This window comes from Pantherophis guttatus, chromosome 6 (assembly GCF_059756535.1).
Source record: "Pantherophis guttatus breed Tessera chromosome 6, ASM5975653v1, whole genome shotgun sequence".
NCBI lineage: Eukaryota > Metazoa > Chordata > Lepidosauria > Squamata > Colubridae > Pantherophis > Pantherophis guttatus.
In genome coordinates, this window is record NC_142068.1 from 63501736 (window position 1) to 63515520 (window position 13785).

The 13785-nt window shown below is 40.7% G+C and overlaps 1 protein-coding gene across 9 annotated transcripts in view; it reads left to right on the forward strand.

Annotated features, from left to right (window-relative positions):
- Positions 1 to 13785, forward strand: part of MGMT (O-6-methylguanine-DNA methyltransferase) — a 245358-nt gene that overhangs the window by 42076 nt on the left and 189497 nt on the right. For all 9 annotated transcript variants that reach the window (XM_034436467.3, XM_087871653.1, XM_060682920.2 and 6 more), the window contains one exon: positions 7108 to 7247. In XM_034436467.3, the coding sequence (XP_034292358.1) occupies positions 7108 to 7247 (140 nt within the window). The remainder of the gene's footprint in view (positions 1 to 7107; positions 7248 to 13785) is intronic.

Genomic DNA, 13785 nt, shown 5'->3' on the forward strand with positions numbered 1-13785 from the left:
AAGGTTTGCCATTTCTTTCCTGAGGAAATGAATAAAATGGATAATGCATAGGAACTTTATGAAATATTGCTTCTAGCAAGAAAATGCAATAATTGTGGGAATGCTTGTTCCTATAGGTTGGGAAAGAGTATTTCCTCTTCAATAAGAGCGAGTGGGATAACTAACCCTAACCCTGCATACAGGGTAGGAATTTTTATTAACTCTTATATATGGGCAATGATAGCCCTTTGTTCTACATTTCAGATTTGGTGGGGACTCCTGAGTTATATGAATACCCTAATTTATTTAATGTCAAAGCCATTAATTGTCCATAATGAGGTCAAGTAACTATTCATTTGGAAAAGAGGACTACTGTTGTCCTGATGTACATTATATTAACTCTTCAGTTTTGGGCTACCTCTTTGTTTTGTTTCTTTAGTATGCATTTCATATGCCCTTTCACCTTACCAAATAAATCAATCTGAAGATTAACCTTGACTGTCCACTGTCCACTCTATTCCAATGAAATGAGTATTAGGTTTTGTCCAGTCTCACTGACATTTCAAATCTGTAGAAATACTTTTAAAAATTTGTCTCAGATTAAAACTGTTTATACTATATTTTTCTTCACTTTAAAGTGAGTTAATTGTTCTTGTGATAAATTTCTAGTAGCAATATATTTTGACCAATGGAAATAAGGACCAAAATTTTATTTTATTTATTTATTTTTCTTATACTTATATGCCACCCTTCTCCCAAAAGACTCGGGGCGGCTCACAGAAATTAAAACGAGGAAAACAATAAAAATAGCTACTAAAATAATCAATTAAAATCTCCCAATTAAAAATCACCCATCGGATCAACAAATTTGTTGGAAAAGCCATGTCTTCATGTCACGGCGGTAAGAGCGGAGGTCAGTCTCAGGAATGCCGTGCGAGACGCAATCAAAACACAGCTACAGCCTTATTCAGCTCTTTTGGCATGCTGGTTTATTCGCATCTGCATCCGGCTACACATTGCGATTCATAAACATGATTGAAATCGGCGATGCCCTTGATGTGATGTCTCGCTGCCTGGAGGCCGTGCGGGTCTGGATGGGGAGGAACAGGTTCAGACTCAACCTCTCCAAGACCCAGTGGCTGTGGCTTCTGGCGCCCCGATATAGTCAGCAGGTGCCATCGCTAACTATTGGGGGTGAATCTCTGCCCCCCACAGAGAGGGCTCGCAATCTGGGTGTCCTTCTGGATGCACGGCTGTCTTTAGAAGAGCATATGATGGCCGTGGCCAGGGGGGCCTTTTATCAGGTTCGCCTGATTCGCCAGTTGCAGCCCTTCCTGGATCGGGACGCCCTGCGCACGGTCACTCATGCCCTTGTTACTTCCCGGTTGGACTATTGTAATGCTCTCTACATAGGGTTCCCCTTGAAGAGCACTCGGAGGCTCCAACTGGTCCAGAATGCGGCCGCGCGGGTGGTTATGGGCGCAACTCGTGCCCACGTGACACCCCTCCTGCGCGAGCTGCACTGGCTCCCAGTGGTCTTCCGGGTGCGATTCAAGGTGCTGGTCACCACCTTTAAAGCGCTCCATGGCATAGGGCCCGGGTACCTTCGAGACCGTCTTCTGCCACCAATGGCCTCCCACCGACCAGTTCGCTCCCACAGAGAGGGTTTCCTCCGGGTGCCATCAGCCAAGTTATGTTGGCTGGCGACACCCAGGGGGAGGGCCTTCTCTGTGGGAGCCCCAGCCCTGTGGAACAAACTCCCCCCGGAAATACGTAAAATCTCCGACCTCCGGGTGTTTTGCTGCGCACTGAAGACCCTGTTGTTCCGCCAGGCCGGGCTATCAACATAATAGTTTTAAATTGGGGTATTTAAATTTCTGGGGTTTTAAATTTGAGCCAAATCTATTTAATTATTTTAAATTTTAATCACTGTTTTGTCTTGTTTTTTTAAATAGGCTGTACACCGCCCTGAATCCTTTGGGAGAAGGGCGGTATAGAAATAAAATTATTATTATTATTATTATTCCAGCACAGTATTTACTTTTGTCGGATCCATCGCTATACTGTCCTTGGATATCCTATATCCGAGATAATATAGTTCTGTGCGATGGAATTCGCACTTGGACACCTTAACATACAGGTGGGCTTTTAACAACCGTTCCAATACCTGACGGACTAAACTAATATGTTCCTCCATAGACTCGGTGTATATTAAGATATCGTCTAGATACACTAGAACCCCTTGGTATAGATAATCATGTAATACCTCATTAATCAATTGCATAAAGACTGCAGGAGCGCCCTGCAATCCAAACGGCATAACACAAAACTTATAACTACCCAACGGGCAGTTAAAGGTGGTTTTCCACTCGTCTCCTTGTTTTACACGTACCCTATAGTAGGCCTCCCGTAAGTCCAATTTTGTAAAATACTTTCCGGTCGCTAATGCAGCTAACAGGTCCTTCATTAAGGGTAACGGGTATAATGGTTCTACGCTTACTGCGTTCAAACCTTGATAGTCCACACATAAACGAAGCCCTCCATCCTTTTTCTCACGGAACAACACCGGAGCGGCCATACGTGACCGACTAGGTTGTATAAACGCACGGGCTAGGTTTTTGTCAATGTATTTACGTAATTCTTCCACCTCACATGGGGTCATGGCATACATGCGTGGTTTTGGCAGCTTTACCCCAGGTATTAGTTCAATAGCTGCTTTACACCACTCAGACAAACGGGGTGGCATGCCCCGATATACACAGGCTTGCCTTAGATCACGATCCAGTCCAAGATGGAATTGATGAACAAGCATGCATTCGGGCCAACCCCTAACTCTTCCCGCTAGCCGACGAAACTCTTTTACGTATTCCTTTGCCGAACGGCCCCGTTGTTTCAGGGCCACAAGCTCCCCCTCAGCTACTTGTGTTCGTGTGTCATCTTCAAATCATACCCTGAGGCCTTCCAGAAATAAGCCAACATCAGTGAGCTCTCGAGCGTGGTCATTATGCAAGTCCGCTACCCAATCCGCAGCTTCACCTGTTAAAGTCGTTGTAATGGCCACTACCATGGACCACTGAGTTGGATATAAGCGCCCATATAAATCAATATAACTCAGTACCTGGCTCAGGAACAGGGCTACATGGTCTGGGTTGCCATCAAACGTGGTCTGCAAGGGGGGTGGCCCCCAGATTGGTTGGGGTGCCCATACCCCAGGCTGTCCAGCCGGTACTGGAGGATAAGCTATCTGTCCCGAGACCTGACTTGGCCCCTGCCCGGAGGGGGGCGAAGCGACCCAGATGCTGTCCCTGTAGCCACGCCCGCCGATGATCCAAGCAATTGGGTTGCAGCATATTGTGTGGCCGGTGGTCAGGGATTGCTTTGGGAGGGACCCACCCATAATTTGGGGCTAGCCAGGCGGAACCGGGTCTCTGTCCCTGCAGAGGATGTTGGCCAGCCAGGGTTAGGTTACGTCCCCGTCATCCACGGTTGCCACGATTGTGCATCCCGGAAGCTGGCTTCACCAAAACGCTCCCGAAGGACTTCTGTGGTGGAGTGGCCCAAACCTGTTGAATAGCTCCACTTCCCGTCATCATCTTCCACCCAGCACCGTTCTCCAGCGGTGGAAACGTTCGCTGTAAGGGGGCGACACTTGGTCCTTCGGGGCCCCTGCCGGAGCAGCCAAGGCAAGACTCTGCCACCACTCTCCTAGCAATGCCGGGGTGCCTCCCCTTGCCGCAACAGCGTCCTTACCATCCTCTCCCTGGCTTCGGCTTTGACAGCGTTCTTTCGGACGAACCGATGGCTGAGCTTCAGCCGGGCTTTCCTCAGCTGCAGGCAACCCCTCCTCCTCCGAGGGCGGCGTTGCAACAGTTGTATCCTCTGCCATTCTGTAGGCATGCAAAGGGAAGCGCCGATTTCCTCTCAGGAATGTCGTGCGAGACGCAATCAAAACACACCTACAGCCTTATTCAGCTCTTTTGGCATGCTGGTTTATTCGCATCCGCATCCGGCTACACACTGTGATTCGTAAACACGATTGAAATTGGCACTACGTTACACCAAGAATGGGGCGTTTATATAGCCCATCTTTCCATTAACTCATTAGGACCGTGCCCTTGTTTGTTACCACGCCCCTCTTTTAGGGGCGTAGACCACACCCTTGTTTATTACCACTACCCTCTTTTAGGCGCGTAATTGGTCTTCAGCATGTTCTGGAAGGTGCTGCCGCTGTGTCCTCCGGAACGGTCCTAATCCTGTCTCACCCGATACCACCACCCCACACCCCTCATACGGCCGCCTTCACCCAGTGCCACCACCACCAAGTATGTATATGTCCCTCGATGCTTTCAGCACGCGTTAGAGATGTCGAGCAGGTTGCTAGGCTCGACAGTCAGGGGCCGTCCGGAGCCCCGTGCGTAATCCATACCAGAGGGTCGGTGCGCCCACAGAGAATGCCCTCATCCTGGGCGCCACCAGCTGACATTGTCTGGCCGATGGCACCCGGAGGAGGGCAGTCCTATGTGAGCGCACAGGGCGGTGGGAGGCAGGCAGAAGGTGGTCCTGCAGGTACCCTGGGCCCATGCCATGTAGGGCTTTATAGGTAAGTACCAGCACCTTGAAGCGGATCTGAAGGACCACCGGTAACCAGTGCAGCTCGCGCAGGAGAGGTGTAACACAGGAGTAACGGGAAGCTCCCGTAACAACCCACGCGGCCGCATTCTGGACCAGCTGGAGCCTCTGGGTGCACCCCAAGGGCAGCCCCATGTAGAGGGCATTGCAGTAGTCCAAACGAGAGATAACGAGAGCTTGGGTGACTGTACGGAGGGCATCCCTGTCTAGGAAAGGGTGTAACTGGCGCACCAGGCGAACCTGTGCAAAAGTCCCCCTGGTCACGGCCGTCAGATGATCCACTAAGGACAGCCACGAATCCAGGAGGACGCCTAGACTGCGAGCCCATTCAGAGGGAGTAAGTAACTCCGCTCCCATCAAGAGTGATGGGGCCACTAGACCAGTGGTTGTCAACCTGTGGGTTGGGACCCCTTTGGGAGTCGAATGACCCTTTCACAGGGGTCGCCTAAGACCATTGGAAAACACATATTTTCAATGTTTTTAGGAATAATTTTATGGTTGGGGGTCACCACAACAGGAGGAACTGTATTAAAGGGTTGCAGCATTAGGAAGGTTGAGAACCACTGCACTAGACCATGAGATGCCGGCAATCACAGCCACTCCCTCTTGGAGGGATTGAGTCTGAGCCTGTTCCTACCCATCCAGACCTGTACCGCCTCCAGGCACTTAGACATCACAGAAAGGGCATGTCTGGGTTGGTTCGGGGTGGAGATGTAAAGCTGGGTATCATCATCATACTGATGATACCTCACCCCAAAGCTGTGAATGATCTCACCCAGCGGCTTCATATAGATGTTAAAGAGCAAGGGGGAGAGAACCGACCCCTGAGGCACCCCACAACTGACGGGCTTCGGGGAGGATCTCTGTCCCTCCACCCAGACAAACTGTGTGCAAACAGTGCCCCCCATCCCCAACCCCCCGAGTCGTTGCAGTAGGATACCATGGTCAATGGTATCGAAAGCCGCTGAGAGGTCAAGTAGGACCAGGATGGAAGAATAACCCCCATCCCGGGCCCGCTAGAGATCATTCACCAGAGCGACGAATGCCGTTTCCTTGCTGTGTCCGCGCCTGAAGCCCGATTGGTATGGGTCTAGATAATGCGTTTCCTTCAGGAATTGTGGAAATTGGTATGCCACCACGGACTCAACAACCTTCGCTATAAAGCGAATGTTGGGAACGGGACGAAAGTTGTTCAAGGAGGCTGGATCTAGGGCAAACTTTTTGAGAAGGGGTCGAACCACTGCCTCCTTAAGTAGGATCAAGTGAAAAACAATTATCATGAAATTGCTAAATCTGTCTAAAATGGAAACATTTCCTCGCCTCCACCCCAAAATAGACATCTTTCCCATCCCATCTCTGTCTACAAGAGCCTGAAAACTGACTGGTACAGAATACCTTTTTCAACTTTTATTTCTGGTTTTGGTGTCACCTACTTGGCTTGTGCGTCTGACTGCAGCTTTTGCTATCTTGTCTTTTTTATTTGAACTGATTACTCTTCATTCTTTTTCACCAGCTGAAGTATAACTATTTTCTGAGACTTTTTCTTAGGAACTACCAACTTGTATTTGTAGCTGTTTTCAGACAGGAAGAAAAATATACATTGCAGTTCACAAGGGTAGACCCCTGTCTCTTTGGGGGACTTTTGCTTTTTAGGGGACTCCCAGTGCAACGATTTGGCTCCTCCTTGTTCCCTTCTCAGTTTAGCTAAATATAAACTCTTGAGTAAGAGAAAAATTTGATAGGAATACAATATTTGAATTTGATAGGGATAGCAATATTTTGTATTGGCAGAAGTCCCTAGCCAATGCCTGTTAATTCACTCATCAATAAACTGCAATACTATTCCCTGCTTGGAGCCCATTATCACTGATGAATAACATACATACATTTATCCCATTATCACTGATGAATACCATACATTTATATATAAATATATTTTTCTCTGAAAAAAGTTATCTCCTAATTCTTTTATTTGACAAAAAATACTAAAAGTGTGTAAAATCTTGAATATATTATTATTATTATCTATTTTATTCATTAAACATGAAACTTGGTCAACTGAACATTTAAAAATGTATCATAAATACCATTGATTGGTGCTAATGGTTGATAAGGGTTGCTGCCAGCATCCTAGGTATCAACCAAGTATCTTCTTAAAATATACGATGTTCCAAGTTTTTTGCAGTTCCACTGGTCTTATTGCAGGAAGTTGCAATTTCTGTGTTTTGTGTTTTGTAAAATTCTTGGACATGGTATCAAGTGTCCCAATGACAATGGGTATTACTGTTACATGTTTCATCCATAACCGTGTAGTTTCAATGGCCATGTTGTAATATTTCATGATTTTTTCCCAGTTCTTTTTCTTCAATTCTGTCGTCTCCTGGTACAGCGATATCAATAAATTGTACGCTTCGTCCCTCAAAAACTGATATCTGACATGTTGTAATTGTTGTTGTTATTATTATTATTATTGTTGTTATTATTATTATATTAAACTAGGTCCCTGTCAGAGATGAGATGACTCAGTGTAAAAGGAGACGTGTGGTTCTATGTAGTCCTCTGGGAAAAATTGAGATATTTGGATGTGAAACAGGAATACATGAGATACACCTTGAAGAAAAAGCTGAACCACAAAATGGGTAAGCCTGAATCTAATTCATTATTTTTTACATATAAATATGCATGTTAAAAAAATCAAGATCTTTGCTATAACTCAATGAGAAATGTTGGTTTCATTTCTTGCAAGAACTTTGCAATTTAGGTACCATTTTTATACCCCTTTTTTTAAAAAAAATGTACATGTTGTAAGTTGGATCGCCTGAAAATAAGAGACTAAAATATTTTTTTTTAAAAAAAATAGCTACTAACTGCTAAAGGGGCTGATACAATTTTTACTTTATCTTTATTATTTCTCAAATAAGAAATCATCTGCTGATTACTGATGGAAGCATTTTTAATATGGCTTTAACATGAGGTCAGGGATAAGTGTGCTGATGTTGTCTAACAAGGTATCATGATAAAATGAAAATTGATTCTAAAATCAGCAGAAATCTCTTTATTCTCAACATGAATACAATGTTTAAGACTTTAATTTTTTTCCTAGTTTATGTATAACATAAAAATAGCAAATATGCATGTTCTATAAACTCAACTTAGTTTTATATTCTTCTTTTAATAGCTTTTGATACAATATAAATGTTACGAATGGATTAGTCTGAGGCTACTTTGCCAGTTTTTTTAAGATTTAGTTTTATTTGGGAGCTGTACTTACACTGAAATAGATATAATTTTCAGCCAACATTTTAGGCTTTAACACAGTTCATATTGTACAATACTGAAATTAATCTTAAAACCAAGGGAGGCTTTTAAAAGCATTATTTCACATCATAATTTTTTGAACATCCATATTCAAAACAATAACGTTTGGTGGTATTAAAGGTGGTGTGCTCCTTTGTCCTGATAAATCATTTTTCATTTCAGCGATTCAGTAGCAGAGCAGGATCTACTGTGTATGTGATGCGTTTTAATGACCAAGGGATTATAAGTCTTGCAATGCCTGCTCCTGATGGAATCCATGTTATTACTTTTAAATCTTCTTATCCTGTGCCATCTTCCAGAAAGTCATCTTACCCTCCCTAGCTGTTTAGAGTAGATGAAGCATTTAGAAAGCTCTCACTCCAAGTCTCCTTGTTTATGGCACAAGGGAATCTTCAGCACTCGTGAATGAACATCAGCTAAACCTTCCACAAGTGGAGCAAACATTGATTTTGCTCTGCAGATATCTTTATGCACAAAATGAAAGAAGAGGGAACAGTTAGCATGAGTTGTCTCATTGAGGTCACTGGAGAACTTTGTGAATTTTTCATTCACTAAACAGAATGGATTTTCTTTCCGCAATTCACAATTAATAATGTGGAGAATAACAAAGAGACAGTGTATTGAAATCTTTAAAACCTTTCAAAACTAAGCTCACTTATGAACTTCAACTTGATGCAAATATACAGACACTGAAACAAGAAAAAATGAAAGAAATAAAGACTGGGCTGATTGTGACCTAGAGACATTAATCTTTGGACAATGAATAAAAAAAGGAAGTGGGATGAAATCACAAACAATACGTAAGAGTGAAGTTGACTTTACAAATTTGGATTCATACTTTGCCCAGGATTATCCTTCCCTTATCTCTAGGCCTTTCTGCCGAATTGTTTAGTAATCATCTTGCAGTCAAATTTAGCTAACTATAATAGGATTAGATAAAATTTAAGTTATTATATATGTCACCCAGAAACATTGGCAGGATAATAGCACACCAAATTCCATAATGCCAAATGATGAGTATTACTATTCCAAACTGATTCTATAAAATGTTTGTACATAAACATCTTGTCACTTGGGTGAAGATTTGTTTTGTTCATCTTCATATTGTGATAAACAGGGCTTTGTAAAACTTTGACAGGGTGATTTCTTTCAATGATGGTTTTATCAATTCATCCCATTGAATGCTGTTGGAAAATATTTTTGGAAAACACTATAGTTTATTCACCAAATGTGACCACATTCCTGGTTGTTCCTTAGTCTTGCACAAATGCTTTAAAAATGATGCAAACAGCTGATGTGGATTAACTCCACTTTGACATTTCATAAAGTGGATTGCCACCTCTCATGTTTGCTGTAATTGTAAGGTGAAAAACTAAAAGCCTTTTTAATTATTAGATCCCTGGATTTCCTTCTTATGTCTTACTGGAAAGATATATCTACATCTATATTGATGTTTCTGTAACACAAACATAGTTGTTCCAATACATCATTTTCCCAGGTTGTATGGATTGTGCAGACAATATTAATCTTTGACATTTGGTCTACCTTATTTTTGTCTCATTATACTGTATATATTATACTGTATACGTGAAATAAAAAAATAGCTCAAATTGGCTAATTAGTGGGAAATCGGAAAAATATACAGCGGTGCTACACAATTTTTGACTGATTTTCTTTTACTAACTGGATTAGGGCCAAATGCAGCTTTTGAGGGGTAGATAGGTTAACACTGGCCTTCTTACATATCTCAAAATGGAATTGTATATCTAAAGCATGTGTTGTAGAGAAATATTGCTTCCCCTGCCAGAAATATCTAGACATCAATCTCTATTTCTGCAGATTCAATGGATATGGCAGGAAGAGTTATTATATACTATGATCCTCCTTTTATTAAAAATAAACTGGGCTAGTTTTTCTCCTGATGGCTTTTCAGATTATAACTATGGAATTGTTTATACTTACACAGTTACTAGATTATAATGGTGGAGAAAAAAACAACTTTAATGATAGTTTTTAACTCATCATAATTCCAAAAATAAATAGAGATGTCCAGATAATACTAAAGCATCCATTACAAAATTTCTTGCATTTTTTAAGTATCTATAAATGAAAATACACTGTTATCTATTAAATAAATTATATATATACATTATTTAAATTCAGAATAATCTGTCATAACTCTCAAGAAATATAGACTCTTTTGGAAAAGAAAATAAGAAAGAAAAATAGAATTAAGTGCTGTAAAAGCTTTACAGTCAAATTTTCATAAACTGTAAATAAATTATTAAATCTTTCTATTACGCTGTTAGTGTACACTTCAGAGTTTTTTAGGATATTGCAGTACAATGAAGTTCCTTAGTTCCAATGCTTTTCCAGAATAATCTTGAAAGATCTGTGGATTTATTTATTTATTTATAGATATTTTTTATCCCACCTTTATAAATTTTTTATAAATAAATCTAGGCAGCAAACATATCTAGTACACCTTCCTTTTGCTCTTTCGTCCACAACAACAACCTTGTGAAGTGAGTTGGGCTTGAGAGAATGACAGGCCCAAAGTCACTCTGTCATCTTTTATGCCTAAAGTGGGATTAAAACTCACTGGTTTCTATTAGACATGGCATCACTGAGGATTAAAGTTAGAGTTTGGTTATACATATTTACTTTAAAATCCCAATTCAGCAGACTCCTTTGAATAATTGTCAGTCATGTCAGATGAAGGCTATTTTAGAAAATTATTCCCATTTGACTTTTCACTAAAGCTCTTAATATCTGTGACCTCTAATAGGGCAGGGCTATTAATGTATTTTGTATACAGAAATTTAGGCAGAGAACCCCAAAATCCTGGAGGCAGATTCTGAATAGGAACCAGTCTGTTATTTCTTTAAGTATGTATTAACAATTTTCTGGAGGAATTTTAATAATTTGTCACCTGATTTTTTGGAAAGTAGATTTAATGGAACTTGGTTGCTTTGAAGCCATGAAAATGTTTAGCCACATCTCTCTATATTCCATTTTTACAAAGATAAAATGGCTTAATTTTCAGTCATGTCAGATGAAGGCTATTTTAGAAAATTATTCCCATTTGACTTTTAATATCTGTGACCTCTAATAGGGCAAATATCTCTTTTATTGAATTTTACTGAATGTTCAGATGATGTTTATGGAGGGGTTTTTTTGCCTTTTATCAGATAAACTGCCTATTATTACTCACAGAGTAGCTGGATTGTGCATGGTAGCTAATTAAAGACTACCGTATTTTCCGGCGTATAAGACGACTGGGTGTATAAGACGACCCCCAACTTTTCCTGTTAAAATATAGAGTTTGGGCTATACTCGCCGTATAAGACTACCCCTCTTCCAACGCACACCAAATAAAAATTAAAAAACATCAACTGGCTCACCCACAATGTAAAAGTAGCTGTGCTAGACCCAAAATGGCCCCTGCAACAAGCAGGAACCTCACACAGCCACAAAAAGCCCAAAATCCAACTTTCACACTTTACACACACAAAATTCCACATACAGCTTTGTGAGATTTTGTATGTTTGTGTAGTTAGAGTGAAACACTACAGAAACACACTAAATCTCAGAAAGATGCACAAATATTATTTTATTTTATTTTTATTTTTATATGAAAGCTAAATTTAAAACTTTCTAAACTTTAAATGGCTAGGTCTAAAAAAGAACAACTAAAAAAAACCCCAATTAACTATTTTTTTTAAAGCTCCCAAAGGAGAAAAAAACTTACCCAATAGAACAGGGTCTCCAACCTTGGCAACTTTAAGACTTGTAGACTTCAACTCCCAGAATTCCTCAGCCAGCTTTACTTTGCTGGCTGAGGAATTCTGGGAGTTGAAGTCCACAACTCCCTGCCTGCTTGATTGCAGGCAGGGAGTTGCTTGCTGATGGAATGGATTCAGGCAAGCGAAGCAAGGCAAGCATTGCGACTAGCAGCTAAGGTAAGCAAGCTGGAGGGGGAAAACTTCCTTTTACATGGCTCTGGCGATCCAAGCTGAGTTGCCTGATTAGCAGGCAACTCAGCTGGGATCGCCAGAGCTTGGATCGCCAGAGCCATGTAAAAGAAAAAAAGGTTTTTCCTTTTAAATGGCTCTGGCGATCCCAGCTGAGTTGCCTGATTAGAGCTTGGCTCGTCAGAGCCTTTCGGGCTGGTCTGCCTGGTTACAGGAGAACGACACCCGGCGTATAAGACGACCCCCGACTTTTGAGAAGATTTTCATGTGTTAAAAAGTCATCTTATACGCCGGAAAATATGGTACTAAAAGTTCATGGTGGCTTTTTATTCACCTGAAAGTTTATTATATACACTTTGCTTGCACTTCAAATATTTCAATACTGGCATTTACACTGCTGGCCTGGGTTTATAATGAAGTTCCTTACTATTAACTTACTAACTCCAGAAAATTTATGACTGAGTGTGAATTTGAATGTGGATCTCTGGCAGTCTATTTTTTGCTTTTCTTTAATAAATTAAAATAGTTAAGAAGGAGAACTGAAAGATTCCAGATGTTGTTGTTTTTTAAAAAAAACAGTCCTTATATTTTCATTTAATTGACTTGCTAATTGATGTATCGTACGAAATGGAAGAGTTAAACATTTATAAGAGATTTGTAATTGTTCATGTAGTATTTATTTCCCTCACAGAATAGGTCTTATAAAATTTAGCTTTTTCATTAATGTATGTAAAAATATTAAAAGCTTTTGTATATTGCATTAAAAACTTATGTAGGCTGCCCTGCATTTTCCTATTTATTAAAACTTTTCAAGCAGTAAAAACATTTTACTTGTTAATGAGGGGAAGTAGGGAAATTAATGAAAGAGCTTGGATCCTCCAAGATGTCTCCTTTTAACCATGCACAACCAGCTCTCTTTCCCCCCTCCCCCCATTCTATGTAGTTTAATTTCTGTGTTAGGGTTCAGTAAGCAAATGCAAATAGATGTAATGATTTGCATCAGTAGATTACGTCTCAGTTTAATATCCTCAGATATTTTGGTCAAGGCCTTTTTTCTTTGTTACATTGGCAATGTTTTCTTATAGTAAAAATTGTAATTGCAATATTTATGCTCAGTGTCTCATACATACATCACTATCAAAATCCAGAGTATTGCATTACTTTGTTCACTGCACTGAATAGAAATTATCAAATCTTGAGAATTCACTTATATACCAAGATACTTGTCTTGTAAGTTTGTCTTTATATTCACATAAAGATGAATTTCGTTCTTAATACTTAGGTTAAGAATGCAAGTGAACTTTGGAGAGGGGGTAACATAGTTGGTGCTATTCACCTAACATTTCATGTGGGATTACTGGGTAGTTAAGTATCAGAAAGTGATGGTTCTCTTGATTCCGGAAATAGGAGTTCTCTTGATTCCGGAAATAGAGGGTCTCCTATATGATTTTAAATGAAATCCTTTTTGGCTTTCATCTGCCTAAGATGTGTTTGGTATCATTAGAATAGGTCACCTAGAAAAATTGCCACTATTGTTTTGAAAAAATGCAGTTGCTTTAAAGTAATACTCAAGTCTTCTCACAAACAATTTATGTATCATAAATATCCCAGACTGGTGTAGCTAATTGGTCTCAGTGTTTGTCAATCAAGACAAAGAAACAGACAAACCAGTCTCTGCACTTAGAACTCTGATGTTCCTGATTTTTTTTTCTTTTTCCAAAGCCAGTTTTTCAGTTTAGGAGTCACAGCCCCAAGTGCTCCTATCACCACTGGGTCCACTTTGGCTTCTACTTTTCACATCCTTTTTAGTTCTTCTTTCAGGCTCTGGGATATCTCCAGCTTCTCATCCTTCCTGCTATTGCTATAATGTTGCTCTTACTAGGTG